Source organism: Lasioglossum baleicum, chromosome 10 (assembly GCF_051020765.1).
Source record: "Lasioglossum baleicum chromosome 10, iyLasBale1, whole genome shotgun sequence".
NCBI lineage: Eukaryota > Metazoa > Arthropoda > Insecta > Hymenoptera > Halictidae > Lasioglossum > Lasioglossum baleicum.
Window position 1 is genome coordinate 4,333,707 of NC_134938.1, and position 19,610 is coordinate 4,353,316.

The window sequence follows — 19,610 nt, forward strand, 5'->3', positions numbered from 1 at the left end:
TCGTCCGTATTCTTCGGGAATTCGCTCTATCAACGACCGGGTTTCCACGGACGATAAATCCTGTCGGAGTCGCGGCGCTCGGGTTAAGGGGAAGTAGCAACACCCAGGGGTGACTATAGGGCATTGTGTGTCGGGGCGACGATGCTACTCGTCCGGAGGAACGTGTAGCATGTACACGTGCTCGTGCAATCGCACACAACGCCCCCCCAAGAACAACACAGTGCGCCGCTCTGTCGCTGGATCACGTCGGCCTGGGTTTGCGGCATCCAACCGGCCGACGGGAAAGGAAAGAGGACGATGGAGAGAGCGACTAAGAGGAAGAGAGACATCGCGAGAGAGGGAGGGCGGGGAGGGGAGGGGCTCCATTCCGCCGATCCTCTCTGCTCCGGCGCATTGTGCGCATTGCCATGAAACGTCTAACCTATAATAATCATACCGATATACAAGACGAGCTCCGTAATGCTTGCTTCTCGTGCACACGCACACACGTCCAGCCGCGTGTACGTGTGTGACCCGAGCGGTAACGCGACCGTCAATCCGCCATTGCGACATGGACGTGAGGTTACGCGCGTGAACGAGAAGCAAGCCTGAACTCTCCCGTCTCTCCGGCCCTTGCTGCCACCCAACGCGCTCGATCCGCCAACGAATGCTAGCCGAATGATGTACATTTAGCTGAGACACCCTCTACACGTACACACTCCTGCCCGAAATGACAGCACATGCGTGCTACCTTCGATTCGTCGAAAGCCATGAGGAATTTTTGAATGAAACACAGAGCGTCGTTAATTAGTAAAACCGAGTTTTGCGTGTGTGATAACGAAACGTAATTTTGAATTAATCAATTTAAGAATAATCTCACGCCACGTCTGCATTTTTCTTCCCGCCGACAATTATCCTCCACAGGTTGTAAGCTCGAGTTTGTCGCCACCCTGTATATTAGATGTTTTATCTCTCTCATCAGTTACACGCTATCACAGCGCAGCTTCGCAAATTCTGACTGCTCAGCTCAGACAGCAGGAATTTCACAATGTTCTCTCCCTCCCTGCTTTTCACCTTGGTCTTCTTCAACGAGCCGCCTCCTCCCACCCACTCAGCCACCCTTTAAATTCAGTCTAGGCTCCCCTTACAAAGCGTGCCGGTATTTGTTAGCGCATTTTATGTCCCGACATTGATTGAGCATACATATTCCGTTAAGGCGTTTCTCCAACAGACGTTCCAAATTGTGTTCTCCTCCATTATGATGGAGCATCTCCGCCGTCGTTTTCGTTCTTTTCTTCATCGAGCGGATATACGCGCCCGGAAAACGCAATCTAATAGTTTCACCCGGCGTTTCGGAGAATTTATTCGTTCGGGCGACTTCGCCTCCGTAGTATTTCGTCAACTGTTCCGTTACTTTTCGCGAATTAAGGGGAGATTCTCTGGGGCTGAAGATTTTCTTCAATTTTCTATGTTTACACCGAATACTGGATCCGAATAGATGGAAGAGTGTGTGAAACATCCCTCCAGACATTATGGGTTTCAAGGATTTACTCTTTACTCGGTTTCCGACTTATTCATTCAAGAAAAATCAACCCTCTTCCGGCGGAACAACCCTCTGCTTTGACCTTGGATTAACAAGGTCTTCGGCCAACCGTAATGTTTCACCAGCGAGATCAAGGGATCCTTCGAGTAGCCATCTAGTGGACCCCTCAAGAAGCTCGATGTCTCATGAGTGACTTCGATCCACCGAGTGACCAATATGAAAGTGTATACATTGATATCATCTCAACTGTGAAAGAGATCACACAGCATAGCAAACCATTTTTAATTCGAATTATCGTTTCACGAAACCTTTAGCAACACATTTGTGTCGTGTTCGGAGTCGTTTCCATGAGAAAAGTCTCGCGACTATGTTACCGCAGCGGTAACATAAATAAATAATTTGAAACAAGCAAGTTTGCCTTACTCGGTATTCTTCTCCGTGCTCGACCCTAGCGGCAAAATATCAAAGAATAGTGTCCGTACACGACACAAGTGACGTTTCAGTCCCGAAGTTCTCACATATGTCGAGACATTACTGTAAATGTGTTCGTCACGCGAGGGATGAAGCATGTAGCGTCCACGCGACAAAGACGCGTCCCTTTTATTGTTCCGTTCCATCGTTTCAAAGTCTTTTTACACGAGTCTATAGTCAGCCTACATATGCATCTGAATTTTTTATTAGGAATAAATGAACATTAGCTGTCCACTTTTCACAACCGCTGTGTAGGGATGATGAGAACTTGTGGAGGAAGCGTATTAACATTTAAAACCCTCGCAGAGAAGAATAATTGCAGGTAATAGGAAAATTGATACTTTGGTGTAGAAAATTCTCTAGCAACTATGTAGAAGGACATTCAGCTTTTTCCCCTCTAACATTTTTTCCTAACATCGAGTATCTTTCAGACGCGCGGGTGGTAGGGGTGGGGGTCGTCGCCTCGAAGGAGCGGCGTTTTGATCGATATGCATCATTCGCCGCGCGACAATCATGCGGATGACAGTGACGTCGGGGTTCCGCGTCCGTGGCCGCGCGACTCTATGTACCCGTGGTGCAACGGTGTATATGCGCGCACCGCATGTACGTGTGTACACAATATGGCCGCATATATGTGTGTGCCGTATATTTCTGACCGTGCCCTTCTGCGCTTTAACGAGGATGGCCGAGGGTCGAACCTCGTTCGACATGTAAATGTAAATGTTGGACAAGAACCAGCCGGCGGTCCTCAACCCTCTTTTAATCCGGGGCTGGATCGCGTCGTGGGATCAAGGCCGCCCGGTGAGAATCACTGGCGAGGACGCTCGCTGACTCCCCGGTGTGGCAAGAGTGTTGCGACGTTCTCGACACAGTTGGCAGTGGCGATCAATCTTCCACAACCAAGTTACATTCTTCGGGGCCGAGGGCGTCCGTCACCGAGCGAAAAACGCGCCGCGACTCTACAATGCCTGGCGGAAGGTGGGGTGGTCTGAAAGTCTGAAGGTATAAAACGCGGTCGGAACCCGCCGCGCGCTAGAACTTCCTCCACGAATGAAGTATAATACCGATCCCGGTGTGCCAGAGGCCGATTGAATTGCGCGCACGCGGATAGAGAGAGAGAGAGAGAGATTTGTGGTTTCACCGGGGCACGGAGAGCCGACCAGAGAAGAAGTTTCATCGATCCTGTCTATCGTTGTCGCCGGAATGCCTTTCTTTATTGGCCATGCCGGCATTAAGAATGGACAGTGATCGCTAACCGATCGGATCAACGGCGAGCAACGCGGAAATCTAATCATGGTAATTTAGCCGGGATTTAGAAGACGTAAATCCTGAACGGTGATCGATGCTAACGCGAACCCAGAGAAAGATCCGACTCGATCGAGCCGCTCTGCGTGTTGCGTTAGACTGTGGCTTCCGGGTGACTCTGGAAAAGTCCATTCCGTTTATGTACTCACGATATTGACACTGAACCCACCGCGTAGGTTAGAAATACATTTTTGCGCTTGGTAGGTGTAGCGTTAACAAGCGTTTGAATGTGTCGCAGAGGCAATCGGAGCAAATCTTTGATAAATAAGTGGATAGCGAGTTCGTGGAATACTAACAACCCTTCGCCAACCGACTAATGCAATTTGTAGAGAGCAGCGACCAAACCGAATCGAGTTATTCCTTTATCCGTAAACAACGTGACAATAGATCGTTAGCTAAAATCCGTGGCCGGATGAAAGGGGATATAATGAAAGTATTCGGAGGATGTGGACGTGGATTGCTCCGAGCGAAACCAAAATGAGAACCACTCGTCGGGATTTCAGTGGGTGGCGTTGGTCCCCTCATCAAATGCTTGTCATACCGTTCTTACCCTCAAACTCCGGAGCCTAACGGATCCCAACAGTCGGGTAAAGCCCGAGCCGCACCCCCGTGTACACAACGAGAGAGAGAGAGAGAGAGAGAGAGAGAGAGCGAGAGAGAGAGAGAGAGAACGGGTGTGTATATGAGAAGAGGTGGAGGCAACCGCCCCAATGGACCTGCCGACGAAGGCTTAAAGCCCGTAGGCCCGTGATATGCCCCGGGCTAAGAATTATGTCGCTAAAATCCACCAATTACGGCGGATGCAAAGCGAGAACTCTTTTCTACGAATTCATAGTGTCCGGGATCAGTCGATAACCGCCATGGAATAACTTGTTATTCGTCGGCTCCATCAGCTGGTCTTTTCTACGAACATTCACGACTCGATACGACCCCCTATCTGGTGAATTTAAATCTCTGCGCAATCCATCCGAGGTAATTTGATAAAATTGTTCCCGCCAGAAACCCCTTCCGGAAGCCGTCAGCGATTTCTAAGCGATTTGATGTTTTCGCGGACCCACTTTGTGAAAAATAAATTCGCGAATGATTGCCTGGTGTACAGGCAAAACGCGGGTTCGACGTAATTGTCGGAACAATGGAGGAATAGGGGATGATCAGAAATCTTGCCCCTCGCCCCAGCAGATGTATCACAGTGCATCATTCGTGCGATGAAAAAGAGCATTCGTCTGATTACGATTTCGCGAAACGTCGTACGCCGCGTGGCGATGGATTCATCAGCGAAACCACGCAGTTTCTTGCCATCCTCCGCGATTAATCACTCGAAGCGCTTTTCATCGGACAGCCGATCGTTTTTATTCGCGTTCCCGTGCGCAAGATACGCGTATGCAGAGTGTTCTGACGTTGATGCTCCAGAATTTCATTACTCTCAGGCCTCCCGTCGAAATAATCGGGGAAATGTTAGCGAACGCGGATATGTACATGCGAATTATTTACTGCAATTTTTCTTATCTCAGTCAAATAAATTATAATTGAGAGCAGATCTAAAAAAAAGAGATATAAAAGAATGATTCTACGAACGTTTTGAACAGAGCAGCATAAATACATAAACTGTCTTATTATTTTGTTCAGCGCTGTGATATATATTTCCGATCGTTACGATTGATCCGGTATATGTTTATAAAACGGGAGCAAACTTAACTTTTATTCCGGAATTGATACGTATTGTATTATCATATCGTAAACAATGGAAATACAAAGTCGCCCAGTGCAAAATTCACCAAATTACCCATAAATCGATGGGCAACGTTACAAATAACTGCATTTCCGGGTGCGCGTCCGGGCCGCTGTTTGAACGGGCGGGGCTCCGGGAAATAAAAACGGGCACGATCGCTCTGCCGGCCGGAATAATATTTCGCCCGTCGAACGGAAATAAAGAATGCGCGGCCATGTCCGAGCCTTTTTAAAATCCGGCTGTTTACGCGCTGAATAAAGTCGCGGCGCGTGTAAACGGATGGACGCGTGTCCGCGCGGCGAAAATACGAAATTGTCGGATCGAACGAACCGGAAACGGTGAAATATTACCCGGGGATAATTAACGTTCGCGCGAAAGGCACGCGCTCGTCGTTGAAGAGGGCGCGCGGCGCCGCGCCGCGCCACGGCGAAAGATGTATCGGAATCGATCGATATTCGCCGCTGTACCAGCGTAAAAACTGAATTACGAGTTTCTGTGCCGGCAGCTCGTAAGAATTTCGGGATCCGCGCTGCTACGACAAGAAGCTCCGAGTGCTCGTAAAAACTTTGGAACGGGTCCATTATTCCGGCACGGGGTGAGCGAAACGGGCCGGTGAAGATCGACGCAACGTTTTAAAGGCGTTCTCAACGCGGTGAAAACAAACCGACAGGCATTCGCAAGGTGTAACAGTGCAACGGTGACTGTGGACGCAGCATGATGCTTCGCGGCGACTTCGGAATGTCACCCTCGAGAGCTATTAGCGAACAAAACCCGCCTGTAGACGCAAACTTCCAATAGGTGTCGCCTTTAGGTTCAAGAATACAAATCGTGCAAGTCTAGGACAGGCTTGGCAACTGATTGCTCGCCTGCACCGGCCTCTCGAGTTATCACCCCAACTAGCACACCGAATTACTACGACCGTAGGGGGGGAATATGCCTATACTACCGTTCAAACGATAGCTCTAACTTTTAAGTAGCATTAGGATGAGATGACAGATTTCCCTACGCGCGGCTCCGCCGAGTCAGCACGTCGGTGTAGGAGCTGCTTCGAGGAGCCGGTTGATCAATTGGTTGCCCAGACCTGCTCTATAGCGTACACGAATGGGTCCGAAGTCCATAGACACCCGCCCCGCCTCAATAGACCCAAACTTGACCAAAACGATCCATGTTGGTCGATTCCAGCCCGACCTGACCCGATTTGTATTGGGTTGGCAAGAAAGTAATTTCGATATTTTACAGAGAAATATAACTCAATTTTTGTATGCAAGCAATGAATGATGTCGCACTTGGATCAGTTTTTGGCCGATAAGGACCAGAAGTTGGTCTGCGAACCAAAGGACCAAGAAACTTGGTGAAGAACCTGATTAAGGATCATCGAACAAAAAAAATTGGGTTTTATTGCACCTTAAAATACCGAAATTACTTTCTTGCCAACCCAATATAATCATTCTGACCAAGGATTTAATTATTTCAGAATCTCGATGATCAATTTCGAATTAGTTTATTCAATGATTGTTAACCTCCTCCCCGCGTAATGACTGATTTCTGACGACACATCTGTCTGTAATATCTCTCCCCCGCACACGTGTTCGAGGGGTAATATCGTTGGATAAACGAGCGCATCAAACATTTATCAACAAATGAGTTCTAATTAAAAGCAAAACCATATTATAAATGGAACGAAGAATATTCGTTCCACAAAATTCGCGAGATTACTCGTAAATCGCTGTTTACATTACAGATAACTATATTTTCGGCCTGTATTACGTCATTGCTTAATCCCCGAAAAAACAATACATTGTTTGCGATCGAAAATATTTCGCAGCATTCTCCCCGGGTAAAAAGCACGGGAACGTTTTCGATGTTTGCTGCGTTAACTAAAGTTGTGCGAGCCGTGTAAATACGCGTGTCCACGCGAAAATCAGTAATTACGAATTTATTACCGATCCGACGAAATGCATACATATTTTTATTAATTGTACAACAATCGAGCTTAACAACCCTCCTATACCCCGAGAAAAAATAACATTGTCCCGAAAAGTTTGCCGCGGCAGTAATTATATTATCGGCCGATATTCCGACGGGGGTGAAAAACAACCCTTGAAGCTAGGGGTGGGTACGTCCGCGCAGCCCCGGGTCGCATCTCGGAAGGATAAATTCGTCATTGTCGTCCATTGTAACCAATCGGCCGTCTAGTATAACTTTTTCTATTTCGGTATCAAGTGACCCTCCGGCGAGCATTTCAATTTTCACTCCTCGTTTCAATTCGGATGGGACGACTCGACGAACAATTAGTCGTCGTGCAATTTGATCAGCGATTGTCATCGGCGTATCTCCCCTCCCCAGCGCGCTCTCTCCCCTCCACTCCTCTCTCCGCCCACGTGCTGGAAAAAAACTCACCCGCGGAGAACCATTTTTATGTCGCAATTGCGTTTTTTTCATCCGTCAACGAGGATTTTACGTGAAACTCGTCGGAAGTAAACCGCTTTCGATCGACGACAGATTATTCAAGACTTCGGCCGCGTTACGGACACAAATGTTCACAAGCGATACAGTTACTACGTATTAGCGTATTTACAATGCTGGACAAAATGGTAAGACAGTTCATAACAGGGACCAAAAATGTATTCTAAAATTTTCTACGATAAAAATCATTAATAAAAAGTTGATTGTTATGGAAATTTAAGATAATCTACACGAGATGTAAAGAAAAAAACTCGAAGAACAAAATGATAAAATATCGATTACAAGTTTACGAGCCTTTTCTGCTCTGAAATTAACGCTAGATGATTTGCGATATAATGTCTCAGGACAAAATTTGGAAGAACTCATGTTTGTCGCATTAAATTTTGATTGTAGCTATTAATTTTATGAATAGAAAATTTCTGAAATAATTGATCGTCTACCATTTGAAAGTTGTACTATTTAATAATAACTATTACAAATTTCCTTCATCAATAACTGTTATGAGCAATCGAAATGAATTTCTCTCAATTTGCCAAAAAGAGAAAAAATGTTCGGTTACTTACAATCTATAATACATATAATAGGGTCCCTGGGGTTTATAATATTTATACTTAACGGATAAAAGGTTCAATCAGAGGTAGTCGGTGATAATTCTTATTGGTTCACTGTGTAGATGGTTTTAACGTTAATAGCGGTAGTAGGATTCAACGAAATTACACCGGTAAATACTTTAACAAGAGGAGACATCGAAAAAACCTCGCGCCGGGTATACAAACAGCATCACCGATGCGAGATGCTGTGTGTGCAGACGAAACGCGAGTGAATAAATAAGCGAGCAAGAAGGGAGAATGCGAGAGAGAGAGAAAGAGAAAGAGAACGGGAGAAGGGAGCGCGAAGAAGTGGGAAGAGACTGAAAGAGCAACGGTGGAAGGGGAAACAAAGCAGCGGCTCTTTGTCCTTTGCTGTAATGCACAATACAAGTCAACGCGCGCTCCCAAAGAGGCTACAAGACTTCCAGTTACCGTGTAGCATTTCTTGTTGCTTCGTTCTTTGGTTCTGCATAGGGAATATTTAAGCGGCATTAATTGCTAATCATTAATTACCGCTCATCTGTGAGCTTAATGACAGTTACTGCGCACACCGAACGGTTATTATTAAACTAGGAAAAACAGCGTAAACAGAGAAGGCTTTTCTCAAACCTGAAAATTTAAGCCGGCTGCATGATCGAATTGTAACGAAGAATATTCGTTATCTACGCGAAGCGTAGAATCGTAATGGGGCATACACGAATGGCAATTGGCCATATACTTTTCGGTGACCTAATATTATTATTACCGCTACTAAATCTTGCCAAATCTTCCCGATCCCGCGGATATCCACGGTCCGCCAAACTAAGGAACGAACGATGTTGCTCCATCCAGGCGACTCCTGCTTTTATTATCTTTCCCATCCTCGCGAGGGCTCGAGTTACAGTGTTACGAGCACAATAGTCGTAGGCGTCGCCATCATTTGTTTGGTTGCCAAGTGTAGAGAATGGGTCAGCTCTTAGCGCTTAGGCGAGACTATTCGCTTCTATTATGATACCCGTGCCATCTATCATCGGCGAAGTAAATTCGAAATCAATTTCCTGTCTCCCGACTTGCGGCGGAGGGAAACCCTTGGCGCGCTCTTTAATGCCCGAACGATTCATTATTCCAGATTAGATTTAACACCGTTGCGAATATAACTGCGTTGATCCTTGCCGTTTCTAGATTTCAATCTCGCTCATTAATCTTAATGCACGCGTCAATTAATCTTGTCGCGACTTTTTACGATTCCACCGAAGTTACAGTCCACCATCAAAGTCTTAGTTGTTGAAGACCTTATTTCCCGTACTACATTATACCGTAAAAGTTACTATTATATTAAATAACCTTATTGAATTGCTTCGGCAGTGTCTACGATCGTAATTCAATCTCCCCTCCCCGAATTAAAACGCGGAATCGCACGCAAGGATTCACTCGATACTACCAGTTAACTGGCCCGAACTCCTGTGCATAGATTGTCAAATCCCGGCTCATTGTAATAATTAACACGATTTTACCAAAGCTACCAGATACGCGTGATTGAATCAAAACCATACCAGCCCCGGCAGGAGTTAATTTCCGCCATTAATATACAGTCGTTTGCGAGTCTCGATAGCATCGCGTACACAAGGTGTACCTACCGATAACGGTGCTTGGGATCGGATACAAAATGAAATTTCGTGGCGAAATGTCGAAGGGAAACGCACGATCGATACCATTCTTACAAGTTTCCCATATCGACGAACCTGAAAACTGTGCGCGTCTTTATTCGCATAGCAGAGTGCACGTCGACACTTTCTCTAGAAGTTGTTGCGAACGGACGCTAATTGGAAACGCTAGCGATGGCGCATTCGGCTGCAATAATCTTCAGAGAGACAACATACGTGACCATTTAAAATCTTCAAAGTGAATATGTATCGCGTTGCGCGGGAGCCTAATTTTAGCGAGGCAAGAACTACCAGGCTACTTCTGTTCCTCTCGGGACTGACTTTCGCATAGGGGTTCATTAAGTCGTAACGTTTCCGGACACCGAGTATATCGGCCGGCTCCTAAACCGATTCGTGTATCATCGCGGGAACGGTTTCACGGTTGAAGAATGCTCGCGCGAAAATTATTGAACCACTTTATGCCCGTTGAACGGCGCCACATTAGCGGCAATAAGCAAACAAACGACGAGTCGCGGCCACATATCGTCAGCGGTCGTTTCTGCCAGCGACAATTGTTGTGTACGTTGACTCTCTCCTCTCTCTCTCTCTCTCTCTCTCACTCTCGCACTATAAATAATCTGTACAATTTCTAGAGGCCTTCTCCCGCGTCGACGAATTCCCCGGTGGTCTCGCTTCGCATAAAGGACTTTGAGCTTATGTGACGCGTGAAATTATAACGGGCGCGGGTTGGAAACGCGGGAAAAAGAAAGGCAGGAAGACGACGACGGGGAAGAGGAAGAAAAAGGGGGGAAAAGGAGAGAACAGGACAGTGAGCGACGGCAGGGCATTCTTTGAATAGTGGAATTACTCGCAGTAAGAAAATGAAAATCTAGAAGACGGCCGAGTAAACCGTATAAAGGAGAATGCTTTTCCTACGATGCCCACCGCAATTATATTACTCCGCGCTGATCCTTTCTTCCGTAAGCTTTGCTCGTCACCGACCGTTTCAAACCGCCTTTCGAAGCTTTACTTTTGAACGGCGAGACGCCGAGGAAAACGTAGAATCCTTGAACATTGCTCGAACAACGAAACGCTGATGAACGTGGTTAAACTTTGATCGTGATGTTACTCGCTCCTAGTCGACAGTTATTTTACATTCCACGAATTCGAAAGGAAAATCAACTCGCAGTCCGAGACTCGAACAAGGTGACACTCGAAACACGGACAATATAATGTCTGACGAAAAGGAAACGCGGAATATGTTATTCGTTTTATATGAGAAACATGAAAGGTGTGTGTACTGGGTGTATATAGAAATTATTAGGGCTATCGGAAAGTAATGTCGTATTTTTTTTGTAAAATTAAAGTAGCAAATCAGTGAAATAGTCAGCATCCTTATCAATGACTTTCTGCCACCTAGTAAGTAACTTTTCTATCCCTGATCGGTAGAATATAGACGGTTTTTGATCAGAAAATGTAGAAAGTCCCGTTTTTAGCTCTTCTACATTTCGGTGTTTCCTGCACTTAAAAAATGCCGCATTGTCCTGAACAAATGATCATCAGAAGGTGCGACATCGGGTAACTGTTCCCAAGCTAACTCTTTGATTTCGTTCGAGTCTTTTTTGCAAATAGCATGCAATGCCGAATGTGCACCTCTAAAAGAACAATATGTTTGTACAAAACAGTACTAGCTAGTTTCCTGAACATGCAGCCATGCACTGAACAACGTAGGTGTACGAAGTTAGCCGTTATTATCAGTTAAATGTTGAGTTGCGTGAAACCGACATTACTTTCCGGTACCCCTAATATATACACCCTCTTGTTTATTGGCGATTCGGGTACTTACGGCTGCGGCTGGGTGTCTCGCCGGCGCGGGGTACATCTTAATTGTGGCTAAATGCTTCTCGAGGAATCACACGTGTCCACTGTGTCCTTTGTACACGGTCACTTCATGATCCACTCCCTGGCCCGATCTTTCTATGGACATTCTCAGGATCCTGGAGAAACGCCAGCGGTCTTCCCTCACCGTTCACCATCGAGATTCTCTCGCCGGCTGTAATTATAACATGACACGATTCGTTACTTTCGACAAAACCGACACGGGGCAAGTTGGACTATTCGGGTAAGATGGGAACCCACTGTTTCACAGAAACCGTAAACGAGCCGTTGCTTTTGAAAGTGGCATAAGAGTTAATTTTTTTTTTTTTAAGAAAATGTGTGGACTTATCACTTTTAAAAACAACAGCACTACTGTTTACATATGCCTACTCAGAACATAGAAGAACTAATGAATTTCGTTTGGACATCTCACGCACGTAACGCCGATGTTCATGCAATAATCATATTTCACCGTTGTAACGTCTTGTATTCAATTTCCGAACGCGAAAACAACTGCGAGCGTGTTGTAGGCTTACACAACAATTGCTTTTATTTTCCAGTTCGCATGAAATAGCCGGAAACACGAGGCGGCGCGTCGCATATTGATTTTTAAATAATTTATATTATCCGGTTGCGTGTGCAAACGCGGCTTTATGAATCCGGCTGATCAATTTATTGTCCGATTTACGAGTTGCGTAAACGTATGCCGCCGAACCCGTACACGCCGCACGCATTTATCCTAATCTTCGGGGCGTATTTCCGACGCGCGACAATGAAAGGGGATAAAAGCAGACGGGGGTAAAGAAGGCGGGAAGAAAGTGCGTTCGCACCCTTGCGCAAACTGAACACAAAGCTGTCGCATGTACGAAATGTCACGTACGAAAACTGTCTCGCATTTTTTAAGCCGGTTTTCAATAAACACTCCTCTCTCTCGCCCGTTAACACCCTTTCGCCGGTATTTCCCGTAAAGCTGCGAACAAATAGCAACTCGTGCAACTATCAATCGCGTACACAACGCGATACAGTATATCAAACAATGTGAAGTTTCCTCTCAGTCTTCAGTTGCGACACGTGAGAAAGAAACGTGTTTATGTTATACGCAAAAATTCAAACGTGTTTAACACTAGATCCACCAAAGAGGATCAAAATGCTCCCGATTTGTATTTTATAGAAATATGAAAATTATGAATATGTTTTTTTAAGAAATTGTTTTTGAACTTGTCTATTGAAGTACATATTTCAAGAAAACTGGTACGAAATCTAAATAATTGCAACTCTGTCACTATTATAAGACAATCAATTGCGTTTAGCGCTCGGTAATTCTAGTGTTAATAAGTTTCAGAAATACTGATCTGTAATGTAATAGAACTGAGATCATTTTCGACTTGTGTCTGCACGGATCGATACGGAAAAATTGTGAATTTCGCGTGTTCAGAATATAGTTATTACTATCGGCTCCCCGTCGCCGTAACAATTGTACGGTCGCGCACGTGTCATTACGGTCTCTTTGTAACGCTGGATGATGTTCCGTGTAACATGAAAATGGAGTCATGTAACTCTGTTATCAATCCGTTCTCCGTGGATAATATATTTCACGGGCGACGTATAATGGAGCGGGCGTGCGTGAAAAACTCTCGGACAAATTCGAACAGTCATTTCCATCAATTTGCAATAAACGAGAGCGATGAAAACTTTCAGCGGTTTTAACGCGCGTCGCCTTTATCGCCTATTTGTGTATCGCTACGTAACACGTATAGGCCATGATAGATGAAAAATTTATTCATAGAGTTTACGGACAATCAATTTCGGCGTTGGATACAAAACGGTCGAAAATTCGATGTCTACAACGACAACAATCAATCTACCGACTACATACGTACTACAGAGTGCCCGCGATCATTTTTTCCGTTCCGAGTCGTGGCTCGTCACGATATTCGCCGACAAATTTTATGTCGATCAGTCCCTTTTCGATGTAAAATATTTTTAGCAAAATTACTTTCTATAATCGAACCTAGGAAATCTTCGGAACGATACAAAATTATCAAAATGTTCGGATAGTTTTTGGATCCGCTGTATTTTGTGGAAACGGCCGGACGGGTTAAGGGGCGTGCTCTCTGACGAAATCCGTGAGAAGGCAAATAAACACGAATGCTCGCGGCAGCTGTTCAAAGACACCTATACATCCTGTTAGGGTGGTTCTAGGGGGTCGGCTAGCGGACGTGGCGGGAGCAAGTCACGAAGGAAGTTATCACGAATCTCGCGTAATCGCCGTCGAGATCCTCGACCACGCGATCTCCGTGATTTCTTTCGCGATCGCAATCGCGACACGGTCAAGTACCGAGGCAGACTGGAACTGTTCCCTCCGTTTAAAGGATTCGCCGCACGCCGTGCCGGACCGTGACTAACGAAATTACGGTTCATCGACGGGGATGACGACAGTGCCCCCTCCCCCTCCCCGTTTACGACTTCATATTATCGGTGCGCGGAGAGCGTGTGCCGCACGATAAACACCGGCAGTTTATTCAGTTAATTAACATTCAGGAGAAAACAGCGATCGCCGCACGATAATAACAGAAACACCGGTTCGCGTATCCCTCTATATCACGAGATAGTTATGAAGCGGTTTATATCGAGATCGCCATTGATTTATGCGAAAGTCGAACGAACAACCGCTGCGCCGCGCAGCGCCGCGCCGTTTCCATAGTTAAACGTACGAGCGAGTCACGTGTTGTAATGCCCGGTAATTGTGCATAAAAGGTTACACCTCGCCTATTTTCATCAAACTTAAAGACGTTGTAAAGCTCAACAATCTGCACAACTTTTCCCTACACACACAAGTGTCCGACTTCGATTTTGATAATCCTTTGTGAGACGATATGGTATATGGATCCCTAATGATCTCTGCAAAATATTAGGTGTAGTTACTCAATAGTTTTAAAGATATAAACAATTGAACTTTCACGCGACCTGCTTACACATCATGGTGTATCAACAAGGTATGAAAGTTTAATTTTTATATCTTTAAAACTATTGAGTAACTACACCTAATATTTTGCGGACATCATTAGAGATCCATATACCATCGTTTCACAAAAAATTATCAAAATTGAAGTCGGACATTTGGGTTTCTTCCGAGATGTACGCGAAAAACTGCAGCCACTACTACACTGGATAATCATAAATGAAAGATGTCAGAAGAATTTTTAATGAAATGATTTATCTCTCGCGCGATTTCACTATTTCGTACAGCAACATACACGCGCGCCCATGCGAACAATAAGTGGGTTCGTCGCATGACGGAAATGGAACGCGCCGGTAGGAGAAAAAGAAATACATACACCGTACACGTTCCAAGAAGCCAACCACGACGAAGAAAGTGGCGAGTAAAACGTGTCGATTGTCTCGATGATTTAATGAGCCGTGTACGCTGATTCGCGATTACTCTCGACTCGTACCGAACCCCCATTCCCGCTACCACCGCGTGTCCCTCTCCGGTAAATAATTTACCTCGCAGCTGTGCCGCGTTGTAGGTGCCGCCATTCGCATCGGTTAATAAACTGCTAAACAGCGAGCCTCGTCGAAGAACACTTCTTTCGCGTTCCTACCTACAGGCTCCGCTCTGTCGGAGGATTAATGAAAGAAGCTCTTTTCCGTTTCTAATGTAACACCTGTCAATTTCATCTAATCGCCAGAAATGTAGCGGTTCAATTTTGCATAGCGTTTTACATCTCGTTCTAATAAGTTACATGTTGCCGCACGTGAGGTGGCTTTCGGGTTAGAGGTGTGATCTTGTTACCGAGGTTAATCGGAACGATTAAAAGCCGATCGCGCGGCGTTCAACGCAGCTGTAAATAAGCGAGCATAACTTCCGGTAGGTCGTGAAAGGTTACACGAAATCTGCCGAGTGTTTCTATAATTATCGTCAGTCGAGTTGGCAACAAGCGAAACGAACTGAGAGCAATTATCAAGGTTACTGTTACACGATACACTGTCGCCCGGTAAGTTGACGAAAACAACCGTTACCACCCATGTGATAGCGCGTGTGGACGACGGAGATAATTAATGACACGGTTCCCACGCGACCGGAGTGCACGTTCCGTTGACGTTCGATGCAGAAAATGTTACGACTGCCCATTGTTCAAACACGTTATCGCATTTGCATGCAGTTCTTTTGTCCACTCCGAAATTCGTATTCACGGCGCAACGTTCCTTGAATCGTAGACACACTTATTTTGACCGAGGCTTAAATTAGATATTAGGTGTACAAATGATATTCGATCATTTACAAACAATTAAGGTACATCGGACTGAAAGAATTCTTGAAAACGAATGGCTAGAATCGCGAATTTCCTACCGATAATTTTCGAACTCGAATAGTAATTGCTTTTATCTTCACCGTTGTCTTTCTCTTCGATCATTTTGAACAGCCTCGAGACTAAAATGCTCGAGCGCGCCCCTCTTACTACGATTGCTCCTGTTGATAGGCTTTCCGTAACCAACGCGTGATGGCAGCGTTTCTTTTCATTAGGCGGCAATTCAACACGCTCGGCGAAATTGCATTACTTAACTCCCCGAAGTTAGAGGATCCGATTGTTAAGCATTCGCTTTCGTCCCCTATAGAAAACGTCTTACATCCGCGGTAAGTGAAATTAGCCTGTGCATACTTCGGGTCTGCGGGAACGTGCACTCGTTAATTGAGCCGATCGACGATATACACGCACCTATCCTTGCGTACACACGAGTATTATGACGCAATCGATGTAGGGAGCTTTGAATTTCAACGGAAAGCAGAGCGCCGAAATAAATTTATCAAGTCAAACGCTCGAAAAGGCAATTCTGTATGGAATGCACGTGTATTCGATTGCGAATCGGTGTTGACCGTTCAACGATTCTCGAAACGAACGAGCCGCAAGACTACTTTCAACACTTATGACTGGATTGCGGGTCTTCGTGCGCAAAATAAAATTTGTCTGGATCGATTGCAAGAAATAACAACCAAGTATCATTTATTTGTAGTCTACGAATGTTAACCTCGACTGTAATTCGGTAGTGTCAACGAAACCGAGACTTTGTTCACTAAACAATACTATTCAGACACAAAACAGATCACACAGTTCATAATAAATTTTCATATTAAGGAGGGTATACTAAGATATAATTAGTTGAATCATTTTAATCACGCTGCTCTTTGCAACTCCGAAACAACGAGTGCAAAATTAATTCAAGTCTCTTGGAGGTTATAAAATTTTTCGGGCCTCGTTCGAATCGTAACGAAATCGGTGCTTTATATCCGGGACAGGGGGGCGGGGAGTTAAAGTATGCAAACTCGTTTCCGGTTTTCACCGCGACTATTAGCCAAGAATTCCTCCGGCGAATCGACTGCATGGTCGTTTGGCCGTCGTCGTGGAACAATTAGTATACAAACGGGATCGGCTGCGAGCCGGTGTGCACGCACAAGAGAGCGAGACGCGTGAAAACAGCGAGTTGCGATAATCGGTTGCGTCGGCGGCGCGCGAAACAGCAATTTCGCCTTGTCAACGAGCGGGGGGGAGTGGCGAGTGGGGGTTGGGCGGTGGGGGATACGTAGAACCCAAAAAAACGATAAACAAAAATGATACCTGAGGTCCGGTCGCTGCCGGGGTCGCGTTTTCCGTGTGAATACGTCTTTTAATCCACGTTTGGCACTCGAGGAGGTGGTGTGGTGGGGGGGGGGGGGACGATGGGGCGGTGGGGGTTGGTGGGTGTCGGAACAAAAGGGAACTCCGCGAAACACAAACCGATCTTCTTCTTCGTCGTCTTCCTCTCGCACTTGTATTCACCAGTGAACAAAACGGAAAGAACGGAAACGAAACCGGAAACGGAACCGAACAACGAAACGAAACGGAACGAAACACTTCGCCGTGACGAATTTTTGGTGGTCTGGATGTGGATGAGAAGCAAACGTCGAAACGCGTGCACGGTCACACACATACATACATATCGAACGGTACGAAAGTGATCGGAGAGAGAGAGAGAGACGGATCGCGAAACGTCACGAACCGCACCGTACGACGAACGACGCTCTACTGCGAGCCGGGTACCGAAGTGGATGACGGGAAACGTGTGAACGCCGCTTGCCGCCGCGGCGAACACCAATGAGCGGCTACTAACACCATCCGCCGCGACGACGACACACCGACACACCAATAAGAGGACACGAATGTACACAGGGACCGGGTTCTCTGCTTCTCTCTCTCTCTCTTCTTCTCCCTTTCTCCTTTACTCTCCTGAACCCCTCTCTCTCTCTTTCTCTCTCTCTATCTGCTTCCCTCCTTGCTCCAACTCTCTCTCCGTCTTTCTCCGGCTTTGCAGCTCCGTCCTTCTTCGGCTCGTTCTTCAATTCGTCGAGTCAAGGGCGTCGACCGACAGGGGCGATTCGTTGTTTCCTTATATCACGGGGGAAACCAATGATCGCTAATTTCATAATGTTTATGAAGTTACAAGTTCCACCGCCCCGGCAAAAGATACTGTCTATCGATCGGCGGATTCGTCTTTCGGGCCGAGAAACTCGCGGGTGAACCCCGCCGCGCGCGTCGCGCGGTTTCCTATCGGAAATTTTAATGGCTATTTAACTTGCCAACGCCACGCCGCGCCGCGCCGCGCGCGCGCTGCCGATGTCCCGCGCTTTGGCCCCAACTTTTTAATGAAGTCTGGTCACGGAGTTTCTTTCTAGTTGCGCGGAGAAATGAAAACAACACCGAGTGCATATCCCGAGCAGAATCGTCCGCTTTTTCAACTCCTCGGTTGACGAGCGAACGGTGGCCCCTGTTACGCAGAACGGAACTAATCCTTGAAATTACAAGAAATCAGTTAACACATTGCCGTGCCGTTAACTTGTTGATTCATGAATGAAGTATTGACTTACTCGATTTTAATTCGATCTGTTCGGAATTTACGTCGGTTCTCGTTGGTAAAGTAGAAATATGTAAACGTGAAATGTACTGTTTCCGAAGTGGAAATGGACAAAAATATCTGTTTGCCCGTTTCGGAAACTGTGGCCTCTAAATTCAAATATTTTTGAAGAACGTTAGAAAGATCGATTCGTTAAATCGACTGCTGAACAACGCCGAGTAAAGAACTCTGTGTCCGAGGAGCCGTAGCCTCTAAAGGGTTAAACAAAATCTTTATCGACACCCCTGCATTCGGTCGTCGCTCACGCTCGCCGCTGACATCCTCCTCTCCCAGCTAGTGCTCTTCTTCTCGCGGCAGACACGTCGTGTCGTCCGCTCTCTGTTGGACCGCAGCGTTTCTTGATCTTCCGCCTCTACCCGTCGCCGCGTCCCTTGTCTCTCTTATTCGTTTCGTTCCCGAACCGTTTGACTTTGTCTTACAGGTGCAGCGCATCGTCGCTATCGTTGTTTCGCTCGCGCCCACTTTCTGCGAGATGCACGATGTCTCTCGAGCTCGGCCTCTCTCGTCCTCGTTCAGCCCTCCGGTTCAACCCGAGCGTCTCTCCCTTTCCGACCCTTTATCCGAGCCGTGTACACCACGCGATCCTCTCTCGTCTGCGTCTTTCTTATGATGAATGGCCGACGAGGATCGCCTGATCGATTCTCCCTCTCGCACCCGTTCGACAACAAGGCGCGAGAGTAGCAGCATGTACACCGGGAACCAACACAGTCGGGCACTTGCCCTGAAAACCTGGCCAGAAGTCGACATTTTTACTTCGTCCGAAATGAACGAAAACGTTCGGAGATGCGCAGAAAAATCAACACCGCGGCGATCGCGTCCATGCCAGACAATTTCGCCGCATACACGCTCCGTTTCGCATTGCAACTTATGACTGCGCAAGCAAAAGCTACGAGAAGACGGATCGTGTGTGTGTGGCGGCCTTTACGAAGAGAGGAGCGCATTAAATTTCAATCTGCCGCGGAAAGTGGCGCGTTTTAATATTTCGACCGAAAACACGCGCGTTTCAGAACATGGCTTTTTAAAGTGGTACACCCGGTTTTTTGCAGTGTTAAAGCTGACAGCGAGACATTTCCGAG

The 19,610-nt window shown here is 46.3% G+C and overlaps 2 protein-coding genes across 7 annotated transcripts in view; one reads left to right on the forward strand and one right to left on the reverse strand.

Moving 5' to 3' along the window:
• Gro (TLE family member transcriptional corepressor groucho) overlaps positions 1 to 17,694 on the reverse strand; it is a 95,289-nt gene extending 77,595 nt beyond the window's left edge. For 4 of the 6 annotated variants that reach the window (XM_076431958.1, XM_076431962.1, XM_076431961.1 and 1 more), the window contains exons 1-2: positions 17,202 to 17,692; positions 11,552 to 11,758 (exon numbers count right to left, since the gene is read on the reverse strand). In XM_076431958.1, coding sequence (XP_076288073.1) covers positions 11,552 to 11,587 — 36 coding nt within the window. In that variant the 5' untranslated portion in view covers positions 11,588 to 11,758; positions 17,202 to 17,692. Of the gene's footprint in view, positions 1 to 11,551; positions 11,759 to 17,201 lie in introns of all 6 variants that reach the window. The other 2 variants (XM_076431960.1, XM_076431959.1) reach the window with 1 other exon arrangement.
• The window catches only part of Unc-13 (unc-13), a 697,844-nt gene that overhangs the window by 2,678 nt on the left and 675,556 nt on the right, over positions 1 to 19,610 (forward strand). The gene's annotated exons all lie outside the window — the stretch shown is intronic.